Genomic DNA, 14,313 nt, shown 5'->3' on the forward strand with positions numbered 1-14,313 from the left:
CTCTGGGAGCAGTGTAATTATACACTGGGCTCTCTCTCTCTCTGGAAGCAGTATAATTATACACTGCTCTCTCTCTCTCTCTCTGGGAGCAGTGTAATTATACACTGGGCTCTCTCTCTCTCTCTCGGGAGCAGTGTAATTATACACTGGGCTCTCTCTCTCTCTGGAAGCAGTATAATTATACACTGCTCTCTCTCTCTCTCTCTCTGGGAGCAGTGTAATTATACACTGGGCTCTCTCTCTCTGGGAGCAGTGTAATTATACACTGGGCTCTCTCTCTCTCTCTCTCTGGGAGCAGTGTAATTATACACTGGGCTCTCTCTCTCTGGAAGCAGTGTAATGATACACTGGGGCTCTCTCTCTCTCTCTGGGAGCAGTGTAATTATACACTGGGCTCTCTCTCTCTCTCTGGGAGCAGTGTAATTATACACTGCTCTCTCTCTCTCTGGGAGCAGTGTAATTATACACTGGGCTCTCTCTCTCTGGGAGCAGTGTAATTATACACTGGGCTCTCTCTCTCTCTCTCTCTGGGAGCAGTGTAATTATACACTGGGCTCTCTCTCTCTCTCTGGGAGCAGTGTAATTATACACTGGGCTCTCTCTCTCTCTGGGAGCAGTGTAATTATACACTGGGCTCTCTCTCTCTCTGGCAGCAGTGTAATTATACACTGCTGTCTCTCTCTCTCACTCTCTCTGGGACCAGTGTAATTATACACTGGGCTCGCTCTCTCTCTCACTCTCTCTGGGAGCAGTGTAATTATACACTGGGCTCTCTCTCTCTCTCTGGGAGCAGTGTAATTATACACTGGGCTCTCTCTCTCTCACTCTCTCTGGGAGCAGTGTAATTATACACTGGGCTCTCTCTCTCTCACTCTCTCTGGGAGCAGTGTAATTATACACTGGGCTCTCTCTCTCTCTCTGGGAGCAGTGTAATTATACACTGGGCTCTCTCTCTCTCTCTCTGGGAGCAGTGTAATTATACACTGGGGCTCTATCTCTCTCTCTCTGGGAGCAGTGTAATTATACACTGGGCTCTCTCTCTCTCTCTCTGGGAGCAGTGTAATTATACACTGGGCTCTCTCTCACTCTCTCTGGGAGCAGTGTAATTATACACTGGGCTCTCTCTCTCTCTCTCTGGGAGCAGTGTAATTATACACTGGGCTCTCTCTCTGGGAGCAGTGTAATTATACACTGGGCTCTCTCTCTCTGGGAGCAGTGTAATTGTACACTGGGCTCTCTCTCTCTCTCTGGGAGCAGTGTAATTGTACACTGGGCTCTCTCTCTCTCTCTGGGAGCAGTGTAATTATACACTGGACTATCTCTCTCTCTCTGGGAGCAGTGTAATTATACACTGGGGCTCTCTCTCTCTCTGGGAGCAGTGTAATTATACACTGGGCTCTCTCTCTCTCTCTGGGAGCAGTGTAATTATACACTGGGCTCTCTCTCTCTCTCTCTGGAAGCAGTGTAATTATACACTGGGCTCTCTCTCTCTGGGAGCAGTGTAATTATACACTGGGCTCTCTCTCTCTCTCTGGGAGCAGTGTAATTACACACTGGGCTCTCTCTCTCTCTCTGGGAGCAGTGTAATTATACACTGGGCTCTCTCTCTCTCTCTCTGGGAGCAGTGTAATTATACACTGGGCTCTCTCTCTCTCTCTGGGAGCTGTGTAATTATACACTGGGCTCTCTCTCTCTGGGAGCAGTGTAATTATACACTGGGCTCTCTCTCTCTCTCTGGGAGCAGTGTAATTATACACTGGGCTCTCTCTCTCTCTGGGAGCAGTGTAATTATACACTGGGCTCTCTCTCTCTCTCTGGGAGCAGTGTAATTATACACTGGGCTCTCTCTCTCTGGGAGCAGTGTAATTATACACTGGGATCTCTCTCTCTCTCTCTCTCTGGGAGCAGTGTAATTATACACTGGGCTCTCTCTCTCTCTGGGAGCAGTGTAATTATACACTGGGCTCTCTCTCTCTCTCTGGGAGCAGTGTAATTATACACTGGGCTCTCTCTCTCTCTCTGGGAGCAGTGTAATTATACACTGGGCTCTCTCTCTCTCTGGGAGCAGTGTAATTATACACTGGGCTCTCTCTCTCTCTCTGGGAGCAGTGTAATTATACACTGGGCTCGCTCTCTCTCTCACTCGGAGAATTTATTTACTCCCATTTTCACTTCCGTAAGATCTGCTCGCAGCAATTTCTTTCTTGTGTGCAACAGGAAGCCTGACTGCGACTGCCAGTGGATATTGAACCATCCCAGGATGGAGCGATCTGCCTGCGGTTTAGAAGGATTCAGCTCCATGCCACTCTCAGGTATCCTGTTCTGTTCCTCTTGCTGTGACCGAGTGGACACTGCTCTCTTCAGATCTGTGAGACTCTTTTAACTCGCCTTTTTGTCAGGTGATTTCTGAGTGAATTCACTTCCTCTGACACTGGGTCTCAAACACCTGGAGTGTCCAGGCTTCGACTGCTAGCTGGGAGTGTGAGTGATAATTTCCTGTTGGTGTCGAGATTAGCATCCCCTGTGCCCTTGTCCAGACGCCTGCGCCTTCCTGCTTTCTGTCTGTCATTGGGAAATCACGGTGGCACAGTGGGTTAGCACTGCTGCCTCACAGCGCCAGGGACCCGGGTTCGATTCCCGGCTTGGCTCACTGCCTGTGTAGAGTCTGCACCTTCTCCCCATGTCTGCGTGGGTTTCCTCCGGGTGCTCTGGTTTCCTCCCACAGTACAAAAGACGTGCTGGTTAGGTGCTAAATTCTCCCTCAGTGTACCCGAACAGGCGCCGGAGTGTGGCGACTCAGGGATTTTCACAGTAACTTCATTGCAGTGTTAAGGTAAGCCTTACTCGTGACACTAATAAATAAACTTTAAATCAGGGGAGGAACAGAAGAGGGGATGATGAGAGGTCTGGAGAAAGTGGCTCCCCTTCCAAACACAGACTCCAAATGACTTCTTTGTACTGGATTTTCCCAGTGTGATCCGGAGATCCCAAAGTAATCCAGTACCCCTGGAGTGATCTAGTCATAACCTTCTTCAATCCAGGAATTGTGCCTCTCGGTTGGGCGATTGTGAATATAACTTCCCCTTTGAGAAAGGTATAAATCAGAATTAATACTTTAACAAATGTGTGACAGTGACATTAGTATCCGTGAGTGAGGATAGAGGGGGTGATTCTCCCAAAGAAATTCTAACTGCCGAATTCGCTTGAAAACTGGAGTAACTCCCACTGCTGTTTCTTTAGCAGGATTTTCAGAATGAATCTCCCGCGCTCTGAGCACTGCAGAGTGCCCCAGTGAGATTCACACTGAAAACCAGGGTGCGGGGCCTATTCCTGCTGGAGAGCCGGCAGCATAACGCAGAGAGAGCCACTGCGCACGTGCCCGCTCTGCCAGCGCCGAGATTGGCGCAGGTACAATGGCCCCACACTGCCGGCCTCCCAATCGCTGGCCAGCACTGCATCGCTGCACTTGATGATCCCCCTCCCACCCCCAATCACTGCCCCGCTGGGCCAGCACCAATCCCCTCTACCAGCCCACCCCAATCTCCGCTCCCCCACTCAGCAGCCCCGATCCCAGCAGCCTCTCCCTCCCCACCCCAGTGGCCAGCCCCAATTACCCCATCCCCTCATTCTGCCTGTGATCACCATGCAGAATGGCAGTGGGATCCCCCCGCCGATTCCCCCATAGGCCCTCCCCCAAGAGCCTCCCGCCCCACCGGCCCTGGCTCCTTGGTGCTGCCTGATGCCCAGTGGGCAGTCCCAAGGTGCCCCTTAGGCATTGCCAGTTTGCCCCTCAGGCAGTGCCAGAGGGCCAGGCTGGCACTGCCAGGCTGGGAATTCCTCAGAGGCACTACCCCTTAACACCGACCTCCTGGGGCGGGGTCCTCCATGGTGAATCTTCACTCCAGCAGGGTCAGGCCGCCAGCTCCCTGTGCGTGGGGAGTTGTTGTAAATCCTGCTGGAGTGAACCACTCCTGGTGGGAGAGGGTGGGTGGGGGGGGGTGTGTGGGGGTGGGAGGGAATGGGTGTGGCTGGGTGGGGGTGGGTGGGGCTGGGGAAGCTGGGTGGGGCTGGTGGGGCTAGGGGGGGCTGAGTGGGGCTGGGTGGGGCTGGTGGGGCTAGGGGGGCTGAGTGGGGCTGGGTGGGGGTGGGTGGCGTGCGGAATGTGCGGGTCAGATGGCACAAGGCAATCGAGGCTCAACATCGTATGGAACTGGAGGATACCCAATGCCCGTGGCCCTTAACATTACAGCCGCTCTGAACTATTGTGCTGGCAATTTGTTTCAGGGCAGCACAGGGAACATCTGTGCCCCCTCCCAGTCTGCCACTCACAAATGTATTGGGAAGTGAGAGATGCCCTTCATGCCAGGGCTGAAATGTTTATCAATTTTGACCAGGACGGGGCCACCCAGGGTGCCAGGGTCATGGTCTTCGCCCAGCTAGCAGGGGTGTCCCAGGTCTGATAGACTGCACCCACGTGGCTCTCACCATGGTGGCACAGCGCCATCCAGGAAGCGCAAGGGATTCCTCGCCCTCAACATCCAGCTCCTCCACACAATGCGTCTCGCACAGGTGTGTGCCTGTATTAGCACTGCTGCCTCACTGCTCCAGGGACCAGGGTTCGATTCCCGGCTCGGGTCACTGTTTGTGCGGAGTCTGCACATTCTCCCCGTGTCTGCGTGGGTTTCCTCCGGGTGCTCCGGTTTCCTCCCACAGTCCAAAGATGTGTGGGTTAGGTTGATTGGCCATGATAAATTACCCCTTAGTGTCAGGGAATGGTACTGCCATTAGGTTAGAGGGATTGGCGGGGTAAATTTGTGGGGCTAGGGCCTGGGGTGGGATTGTGGTCGGTGCAGACTTGATGGGCCGAATGGCCTTCTTCTGCACTGTAGGGATTCGATGACTCTATGATTCACTCAGGAGGTGGCGGATGATGCCAGTGCGGAGACACCAACACCAGCGGACACTCGGTACAATGAGGCTCTGGCTTCAACACACATGGTGGAGCAGGCAGTCAGACTGTGGAAGATGCGGTTCCGGTGCTTGGACCACTCAGGGGGTGCCCTACGATACAACCCCCAGAGGCTCTCCTACATTATTGTGGTCTGCTGCACAACCTACTGCTGCTGAGGAGAGACGACCTCGATCTAAAGGAGATGGGTGAGCGCCCAATACCCTCGGGTGAGGAGGATGTTGAGGTGGGCCTGCTGGGGAAGAGGAGGAAGAACGCTGGTCAGTGGACAGGGCCAGAACTGGCCGTCTGGCAGGGATGCCCTGATCGCCTCTTGTTTTGGGGACGAGTGGGTGTAGCAGGTGGTCTCCCGCAGTGGGTGTGAGGTCAAACCAAAGAGGTTGTGCCAGCATTAGCTGACCATTCAGTTGCACATTTTCAATGGCAGAGGACTGCAGCCATTGGCCTGACTCTGCAGGGGAATGGTGATGACTGGCAGTGAGGGCAAAGCGATGCTTCTCTCATCCTCAGCGATATGTCTGACTCCTGCCTATCAGAGAGCTGCGTCTGCCCTGCCAATGAACGGGCACATCCTGGGCTTCAGCAAAGCTGGAACAGCCCCGGGCACTTTCATGGTGGGCAGCCAATCAGCACCTCGATAGCCGCTTGGCCTCTCCCGCTGGGGGTGGAGGGGTTGCCTGCAGCAGAGACATAGAACAGCTGTTCTCTCGCTCCACAGGAATGGAGCACTGGGTGTGTGTGTGCCTGTGGGCTCCATGACAGTTATATGTTTGATATTCCTGATTTATTCATTGAATTTAAATTCCACCAGCTGTGGGATTTGAACCCGTGCCTTGGTTTTAGTCAGGGCCTCTGGTGACATTACCACCAGACCATTATCCCTCGCTGAAATGCAGAATCTTCTGATTGAAGTGGGAGTGCCACCTCCTGGGCCACAGTTGATTGGTTGGATGTTGAGTGAGGGAGGTTGATTGACTCAATGTTTCCACAGCTGGCAAGTACTTGTTCTGTTAGGAATCACTGTCGGCCTACACTGGAACCCAGTGCGTGGCCTACACTGGAACCCAGTGCGTGGCCTTCACTGGAACCCAGTGCGTGGCCTTCACTGGAACCCAGTGCATGGCCTACATTGGAATGCAGTGCGTGGCATTCACTGGAACTCTGTGTGTGGCCTTTACTGGAACCCAGTGTGTGGCCTACACTGGAACCCCGTGGGTGGCCTACACTGGAACCCAGTGTGTGGCCTACACTGGAACCCCGTGGGTGGCCTACACTGGAACCCAGTGTGTGGCCTACACTGGAACCCAGTGTGTGGCCTACACTGGAACCCAGTGCGTGGCCTTCACTGGAACCCAGTGCATGGCCTACATTGGAATGCAGTGCGTGGCATTCACTGGAACTCTGTGTGTGGCCTTTACTGGAACCCAGTGTGTGGCCTACACTGGAACCCCGTGGGTGGCCTACACTGGAACCCAGTGTGTGGCCTACACTGGAACCCCGTGGGTGGCCTACACTGGAACCCAGTGTGTGGCCTACACTGGAACCCAGTGTGTGGCCTACACTGGAACCCCGTGGGTGGCCTACACTGGAACCCAGTGTGTGGCCTACACTGGAACCCAGTGTGTGGCCTACACTGGAACCCAGTGTGTGGCCTACACTGGAACCCAGTGTGTGGCCTACACTGGAACCCAGTGTGTGGCCTACACTGGAACCCAGTGTGTGGCCTACACTGGAACCCAGTGTGTGGCCTACACTGGAACCCTGTGTGTGAAATTCACTGGAACCCTGTGTGTGAAATTCACTGGAACCCTGTGTGTGAAATTCACTGGAACCCTGTGTGTGAAATTCACTGGAACCCTGTGTGTGAAATTCACTGGAACCCTGTGTGTGAAATTCACTGGAACCCTGTGTGTGAAATTCACTGGAAACCTGTGCAATGTAAGTGGTTCCTGAGCTGTGAGCCCACAAATACTTTCCAGTCAGTCAGGTAATTCATGTCAGAAGGAAGCTGAAAGAGGAACAGGTGGTCAGCTGCTCTTTCTCTTTCACAGAATCACAGAATCCTACAGTGTAGAAGAGGCCCTTCGGCCCATCGAGTCTGCACTGATGCATGAAATGCCCTGACCTGCCCACCTAATCCCACTTGCCAGCACTTGGCCCATAGCCTTGAATGTTATGATGTGCCAAGTACTCATCCAGGTACTTTTTAAAGGATGTGAGACATCCCGCCTCCACCACCCTCCCGGGCAGCGCATTCCAGACCGTCACCACCCTCTGGGTAAAAAAGTTTCTCCTCAAATCCCCCCTAAACCTCCCACCCCTCACTTTTAACTTGTGTTTCCTCGTAACTGACCCTTCAACTTAGGGTCCACCCTGTCCATGCCCCTCATAATCTTGAACACCTCAATCAGTCGCCCCTCAGTCTTCTCTGCTCCAGAGAAAACAACCCAAGCCTCGCCAACCCCACTTCATAACTTAAATGCTCCATCCCAGCAGCATCCTGGTGAATCCCCTCTGCACCCCCTCCAGTGCAATCACATCCTTCCTATAATGTGGCGACCAGAACTGCACACAGTGCTCCAGCTGTGACCTCACCAAAGTTCTATACAACTCCATCATGACCTCTCTGCTTTTGTAATCTATACCCTGATTGATAAAGGCGAGTGTGCCATGCGCCTTTTTCACCACCCTATTAACCTGCCTTTCCGCTTTCAGAGATCTATGGACAAACACGCCAAGGTCCCTTTGTTCTTCGGAACTTCCCAGTGTCAGACCTTTCAGAGTATACTTCCTTGTCAAATTATTCCTTCTAAAGTACATCACCTCACACTTTTCAGGGTTAAATTCCATCTGCCACTTATCCGCCCGTTTGACCATCTCGTCGATATCTTCCTGTAACCCAAGACACTCAACCCCACTGTTAACCGCCCGGCCAATCTTTGTGTCATTGGCAAACTTACTGATCCTACCCCACACATAGTCATCGATGTCATTTATCTAAATGATGAACAATAGGGGGCCCAACACGGATCCCTGTGGTACGCCACTGGACACTGGCCTCCAGTTACAGCCATCTGTCAACACCCTCTGTCTCCTACTGCTAAGCCAATTATGAATCCACCTTGTCAGATCACCCTGTATCCCATGTGCATTAGTCTGCTTAATAAGTCTCCCATGTGGGACTTTGTCAAAGGCTTTGCTGAAATCCATGTAAACTACATCAACCGGACTACCCTCATCCACACTCTTGGTTACATGCTCAAAAGATTCAGTCAAATTTGTTAGGTCTGACCTCCCCCTACTAGACCACTCAGTGTGTATTGATAGCAGGATCGAGAGTCCCGCGTGGTATGTTGCCTGTCCGGTGCCAGGGTGAAGGACATCTCTGACCGGCTTGAAAGGATATTGGAGGAGGATCTAATTGTTGAGGTCCATGCTAGGCCAAACAACTTAGGCAAGACGAGGAAAGGGGACCTGTTTGGGGATTATCAAATTTTAGAGAACAGGTCCTCAAGGGTCATAATCTCTGGATTACTGCCCGAGCCGTGTGCAAATTGGCATGGGGATGAGAGAATTAGGGAAGTGAACACATGGCTAAAGGAATGGTGCGGGAAAGAGGTGTTCCATTTCATGGGGCATTGGCATCAGTGTTGGATCAGAGGGACCTGTACCGTTGGGACGGTCTCCACCTGAACCGACCTGGGACCAGTGTTCTAGCAGAAAAGATAAAGTGTGGTCACAAGGACTTTAAACTAGCAAGGGGCGGCACGGTAGCACAGTGGTTAGCACTGCTGCTTCACAGCTCCAGGGACCCGGGTTCGATTCCCGGCTCGGGTCACTGTCTGTGTGGAGTTTGCACATTCTCCTCGTGTCTGCGTGGGTTTCCTCCGGGTGCTCCGGTTTCCTCCCACAGTCCAAAGATGTGCAGGTTAGGTTGATTGGCCAAGCTAAACAAATTGCCCTTAGTGTCCTGGGATGCGTAGGTTAGAGGGACTAGTGGGTAAATATGGAGGTATATGGGGGTAGGGCCTGGGTGGGAGTGTGGTCGGTGCAGACTCGATGGGCCGAATGGCCTCTTTCTGCGCTGTAGGATTTCTAAGATTCTAAGATTTCTAAGAATCTAAGATTCTAAGCAAGTGCAGGGGAAGGGAAAGGTAAAACTACGGGAAATATAAAGTTTATTTATTAGTCACAAGCAAGACTCACATTAACACTGCAATGAAGTCACTGTGAAATTCCCCTAGTCGCCACAGTCCGGCACCTGTTCAGGTCAATGCACCTAACCAGCACGTCTTTCAGAATGTGGGAGGAAACCGGAGCACCCGGAGGAAACCCACGCAGACACGGGGAGAACGTGCAGACTCCGCACAGACAGTGACCCAAGCCAGGGATCAAACTGGGGTCCCTGGCGCTGTGAAGCAGCAGTGCTAACCCACTGTGCCACCGTGCTGCCCATGGTTAATGGGAGGCAAAGCAGCAGGTTAGCATGTGAGGAGAAGGTTGGAAAATTATGAAAAAGGTTAACAGGAAGGAGAACTCAGGAAATGTTATTAATGGAGCTGTTAGGATTCAAAAAGAAGGTACAAAAACTCACAGAAGGGCACTTTATCTGAATGCTCGTAGCATTCGAAACAAGGTAAATGAGTTGACAACACAAATCATCGTGAATGAGTATGATTTAACGTCCATTGCAGAGACATTGCAGGGTGGTCACGACTGGGAGTTAAATATCCAGGGGTATCAGACTGTTCGGAGGTTCCGACAGGAAGGTAAGGGAGCTGGTGTAGCTCTGATATTTAAGGATGACTTCAGGGCGGTAGTGAGAGATGATATAGGTTCTAGGGAGAAAGGTGTTGAATCCATTTGGGTGGAAATTAGAAATAGTAAGGAGAAAATGTCACTGATAGGCATAGTCTAGAGGCCACCAAATAATAACATCACAGTGGGGCGAGAAATAAACAAAGAAATAACTAATGCAATTAAAAATGGTACAGCAGTATTCATGGGGAATTTTAATCGATATGTCGATTGGTCAAATCAGGTCGGTCAAGGCAGTCTTAATGAGGAGTTCATAGAATGTATCCGTGATAGCTTCCTTGAACAGTATGCAATGGAACCTACGAGGGAGCAAGCTATCCTAGATCTGGCCCTGTGTAATGAGACTGGAATAATTAATGATCTTACAGTTAGGGATCCTCTTGGAAGAAGTGATCACAGTATGATTGAATTTAAAATACAGATGGAGCGTGAGAAGGTAAAATCCAATACCAGTGTCTTGTGCTTAAACAAAGGAGACTACAAAGGGATGAGGGAGGAGTTGGCTAAGGTAGACTGGGAGCAAAAACTTTATGGTGGGACAATTGAGGAACAGTGGAGGACTTTCAAAGTGATCTTTCACAGTGCTCAGCAAAGGTATATACCAGTGATAAGGACGGACTATAGAAAAAGAGATAATCAGCCATGGATATCTAAGGAAATAAAGGAGGATATCAAATTGAAAGAAAATGCATACAAAGTCGCAAAGATTAGTGGGAACCTAGAGGATTGGGAAATCTTTAAAGGTCAGCAGAAAGCCACGAAAAAAGCTATAAAGAAAAGTAAGATGGATTATGAAAGTAAACTAGTTCAGAATATAAAAACAGATCGCAAAAGTTTCTACAAATATATAAAACAAAAAAGAGTGGCTAAAGTAAACATTGGTCCTTTAGAGGATGAGAAGGGGGATGTAATAACTGGAAATGAGAAAATGGCTGAGGAATTGAACAGGTATTTTGTGTCGGTCTTCACAGTGGAAGACACAAATAACATGCCAAAAATTGATGACAGGAAGACTATGGCAGGTGAGGACCGAGAAACTATCATTATCACAAAAGAAGCAGTGTTAGATAAACTAATGGGGCTAAAGGTAGACAAGTCTCCTGGTCCTGATGGAATGCATCCCAGGGGACTAAAAGAGATGGCGGGAGAAATAGCAAATGCACTAGTGGTAATTTACCAAAATTCGCTGGACTCTGGGGTGGTTCCCGCAGATTGGAAAACAGCAAATGTGACACCACTGTTTAAAAAAGGAAGTAGACAAAAGGCGGATAACTATAGGCCGGTTAGCTTAACTTCTGCAGTACAGAAAATGCTTGAATCTATCAACAAGGAAGAAATAGCGAGACATCTGGATATAAATTGTCTCATTGGGACGACATAGCATGGGTTCATGAAAGGCAGGTCATTATTGGAATTCTTTGAGAACATTACATGTGCAGTGGACAATGGGGAACCTGTGGATGTGGTGTATCTGGATTTCCAGAAGGCATTTGACAAGGTGCCGCACCAAAGACTGCTACATAAGATAAAGGTGCACGGTGTTACGGGTAATGTATTAGCATGGATAGAGGATTGGTTAACTAACAGAAAGCAAAGAGTGGGGGTAAATGGGTGTTTTTCTGATTGGCGATCAGTGACTAGTGGTGGGCCTCAGGGATCAGTGTTGGGACCGCAATTATTTACAATTTACATACATGATTTGGAGTTGGGGACCAAGTGTAGTGTGTCAAAATTCACAGATGACACTAAGATGAGTGGCAGAGCAAAGTGTGCAGAGGACGCTGAAAGTCTGCAAAGGGATATCGATAGCCTAAGTGAGTGGGCAAGAATCTGGCAGATGGAGTACAATGTTGGTAAATGTGAGGTCATCCATTTTGATAGAAATAACAGCAAAATGGACTATTATTTAAATGGTAAAAAATTGCAGCATGCTGCTGTGCAGAGGGACCTGGGTGTCCTTGTGCAAGAATCACAAAAAGTTGGTTTGCAGGTGCAGTAGGTAATTAAGAAGGCAAATGGAATTTTGTCCTTCATTGCGAGAGGGATGGAGTTTAAAAACAGCGAGGTTATGTTGCAGCTGTATAAGGTGCTGGTGAGGCCACACCTGGAGTACTGTGTACAGTTTTGGTCTCCCTTCTTGAGAAAGGATATACTGGCACTGGAGGGGGTGCAGAATGTGGTAAACCACTGTTAGCTTATTGCCTGTGTGTGTGTGACATGCCTGGGCATGCCCCTGCCGGCCCTGCCTGGGACTCCTCCCCCCCTGGTCCAGGTATAAAGGTGACTGCTTCCCACCCCCTGCCTCAGTCTCTGGACCAGTTCATCGGCATGGGTGTGCTCCAAGTCTTTTGCTAATAAAAGCCTAGTTGTTCTTGCATACAAACTAGTCTTTGCTTGATTGATAGTGCATCACAGAGGAGATTCACGAGGGTGATTCTGGAGTTGAGAGGGTTGGCTTTTGTGGAGAGACTGAGGAGAGACTAAACCAGACATCTTTGGACACCAAGGGGCAATCTACCATGGTCAATTCACCTAACTTGCACATCTTTGGACTGCCCATCTTTAACATTTAGTCAAATGATTCCAGGGCTGAATGATTTCATTTACACAGAGAGACTGATAAAGATGTCTCTCTAAAGGTTGCCACTCAAGTGGATCGAGCTGTGAAGAAGGCCTATAATGTGTTAGCTTTTATTAACAGGGGGTTGGAGTTTAAGAGCCGTGGGGTTATGCTGCAACTGTACAGGACCTTGGTGAGACCACATTTGGAATATTGTGTGCAGTTCTGGTCACCTCACTATAAGAAGGATGTGGAAGTGCTGGAAAGAGTGCAGAGGAGATTTACCAGGATGCTGCCTGGTTTGGAGGGTAGGTCTTATGAGGAAAGGTTGAGGGAGCTAGGGCTGTTCCCTCTGGAGCGGAGGAGGCTGAGGGGAGACTTAATAGAGGTTTATAAAATGATGAAGGGGATAGATAGAGTGAACGTTCAAAGACTATTTCCTCGGGTGGATGGAGCTGTTACAAGGGGGCATAACTATAGGGTTCGCGGTGGGAGATATACATAGAACATAGAACAGTACAGCACAGAACAGGCCCTTCGGCCCACGATGTAGTGCCGAGCTTTATCTGAAACCAAGATCAAGCTGTAGGAAGGATATCAGAGGTAGGTTCTTTACGCAGAGAGTGGTTGGGGTGTGGAATGGACTGCCTGCAGTGATAGTGGAGTCAGACACTTTAGGAACATTTAAGCGGTTATTGGATAGGCACATGGAGCACACCAGGATGATAGGGAGTGGGATAGCTTGATCTTGGTTTCGGATAAAGCTCGGCACAACATCGTGGGCCGAAGGGCCTGTTCTGTGCTGTACTGTTCTATGTTCTATGTTCTAGATGTCAGTGGTTACCGTAGAACAGTGAGGCTTGGAGGAAATTATTGATGAAGGTGTTTAGAATGATGACAGGTTTTGATCAAGCAAATGAGGAGAAGCGGTTTCCATCCCGACTGGAAGGTTTAAAGTTTATTTATTAGTGTCACAAGTAGGCTTACATTAACACTGCAATGAAGTTACTGTGAAAATCCCCTAGTTGCCACACTCCGGCGCCTGTTCGGATACACTGAGGGAGAATTTAGCATGGCCAATGCACCTAACCCGCACATCTTTGGACTGTGGGAGGAAACCAGAGCACCCGGAGGAAACCCACACAGACATGGGGAGAACGTGCAAACTCCACACAGACAGTGACCAAGGCCGGGAATCGAACTCAGGTCCCTGGCGCTGTGAGACAGCAGTGCTAACCACTGTGCCATCAATAATCAGGGGACTTCTTTAAGGTGATTGAAAAAGATCACATGAGGGAACTTTTTTTTAAACACAGGGAGTTGTGACCTGGAAGCTGCCTGAAAAAGCACTGGGAGCAGATTCAATACTGACTGTCAAAGGGGAGTTGGAATAGTTGAAAGGGAAAGCTCTGCTATGAGGGGAGGACAGCGGAGAGTGTGACTAACTGGGTCATTGTACCAAAGAGCTGACACAGTTATGATGGCACGAATGGCCTCCTCCTGCACTCATTCCATGTTCTGATTTGTTTCCCCCACAGCTGTTGAAGAGAATGCTCCACATCTGGATGATGATGATGACAAGGTGAGTTAGTTCTGGAATTGCTGGGGTGACAGTGAGACTGGGTGATCTGAACAGAATGGAGTGATTCAATATTTACTCCAAACCTTTCTGCTTCTGCCTTTGAAAGCACTGTTTATGTTACAGGAGGCAATATAGTGGTTATAAATTAATATTCATAAAATAATTTTCAAAAATTAATTTACAGGATGTGGATGTCACTGGCTAGACCAGCATTTATTTCCCATCCCTAATTGCGTATCCCACCTTGCTAGTCCGTGAGGTGTAGCCCTCATGTGATCTTTTTCAATCACCTTAAAGAACTCCCCTGATTATTGATGGCACAGTGATTAGCACTGCTGTCTCACAGCGCCAGGGACCCGGGTGTCGTGCTGTTAGGGAGGGAGT

At 49.8% G+C, this 14,313-nt stretch overlaps 1 protein-coding gene across 1 annotated transcript in view; it reads left to right on the forward strand.

Annotated features, from left to right (window-relative positions):
- The first annotated feature begins 2,214 nt into the window (after window positions 1-2,214).
- Window positions 2,215-14,313, forward strand: part of LOC144505256 (shootin-1-like) — a 91,165-nt gene continuing 79,066 nt past the window's right edge. Inside the window, exons 1-2 of the mRNA XM_078231340.1 lie at window positions 2,215-2,312; window positions 13,886-13,929. Coding sequence (XP_078087466.1) covers window positions 2,261-2,312; window positions 13,886-13,929 — 96 coding nt within the window. The 5' untranslated portion in view covers window positions 2,215-2,260. The remainder of the gene's footprint in view (window positions 2,313-13,885; window positions 13,930-14,313) is intronic.

This window comes from Mustelus asterias, chromosome 1, assembly GCF_964213995.1.
Source record: "Mustelus asterias chromosome 1, sMusAst1.hap1.1, whole genome shotgun sequence".
Lineage (NCBI taxonomy): Eukaryota > Metazoa > Chordata > Chondrichthyes > Carcharhiniformes > Triakidae > Mustelus > Mustelus asterias.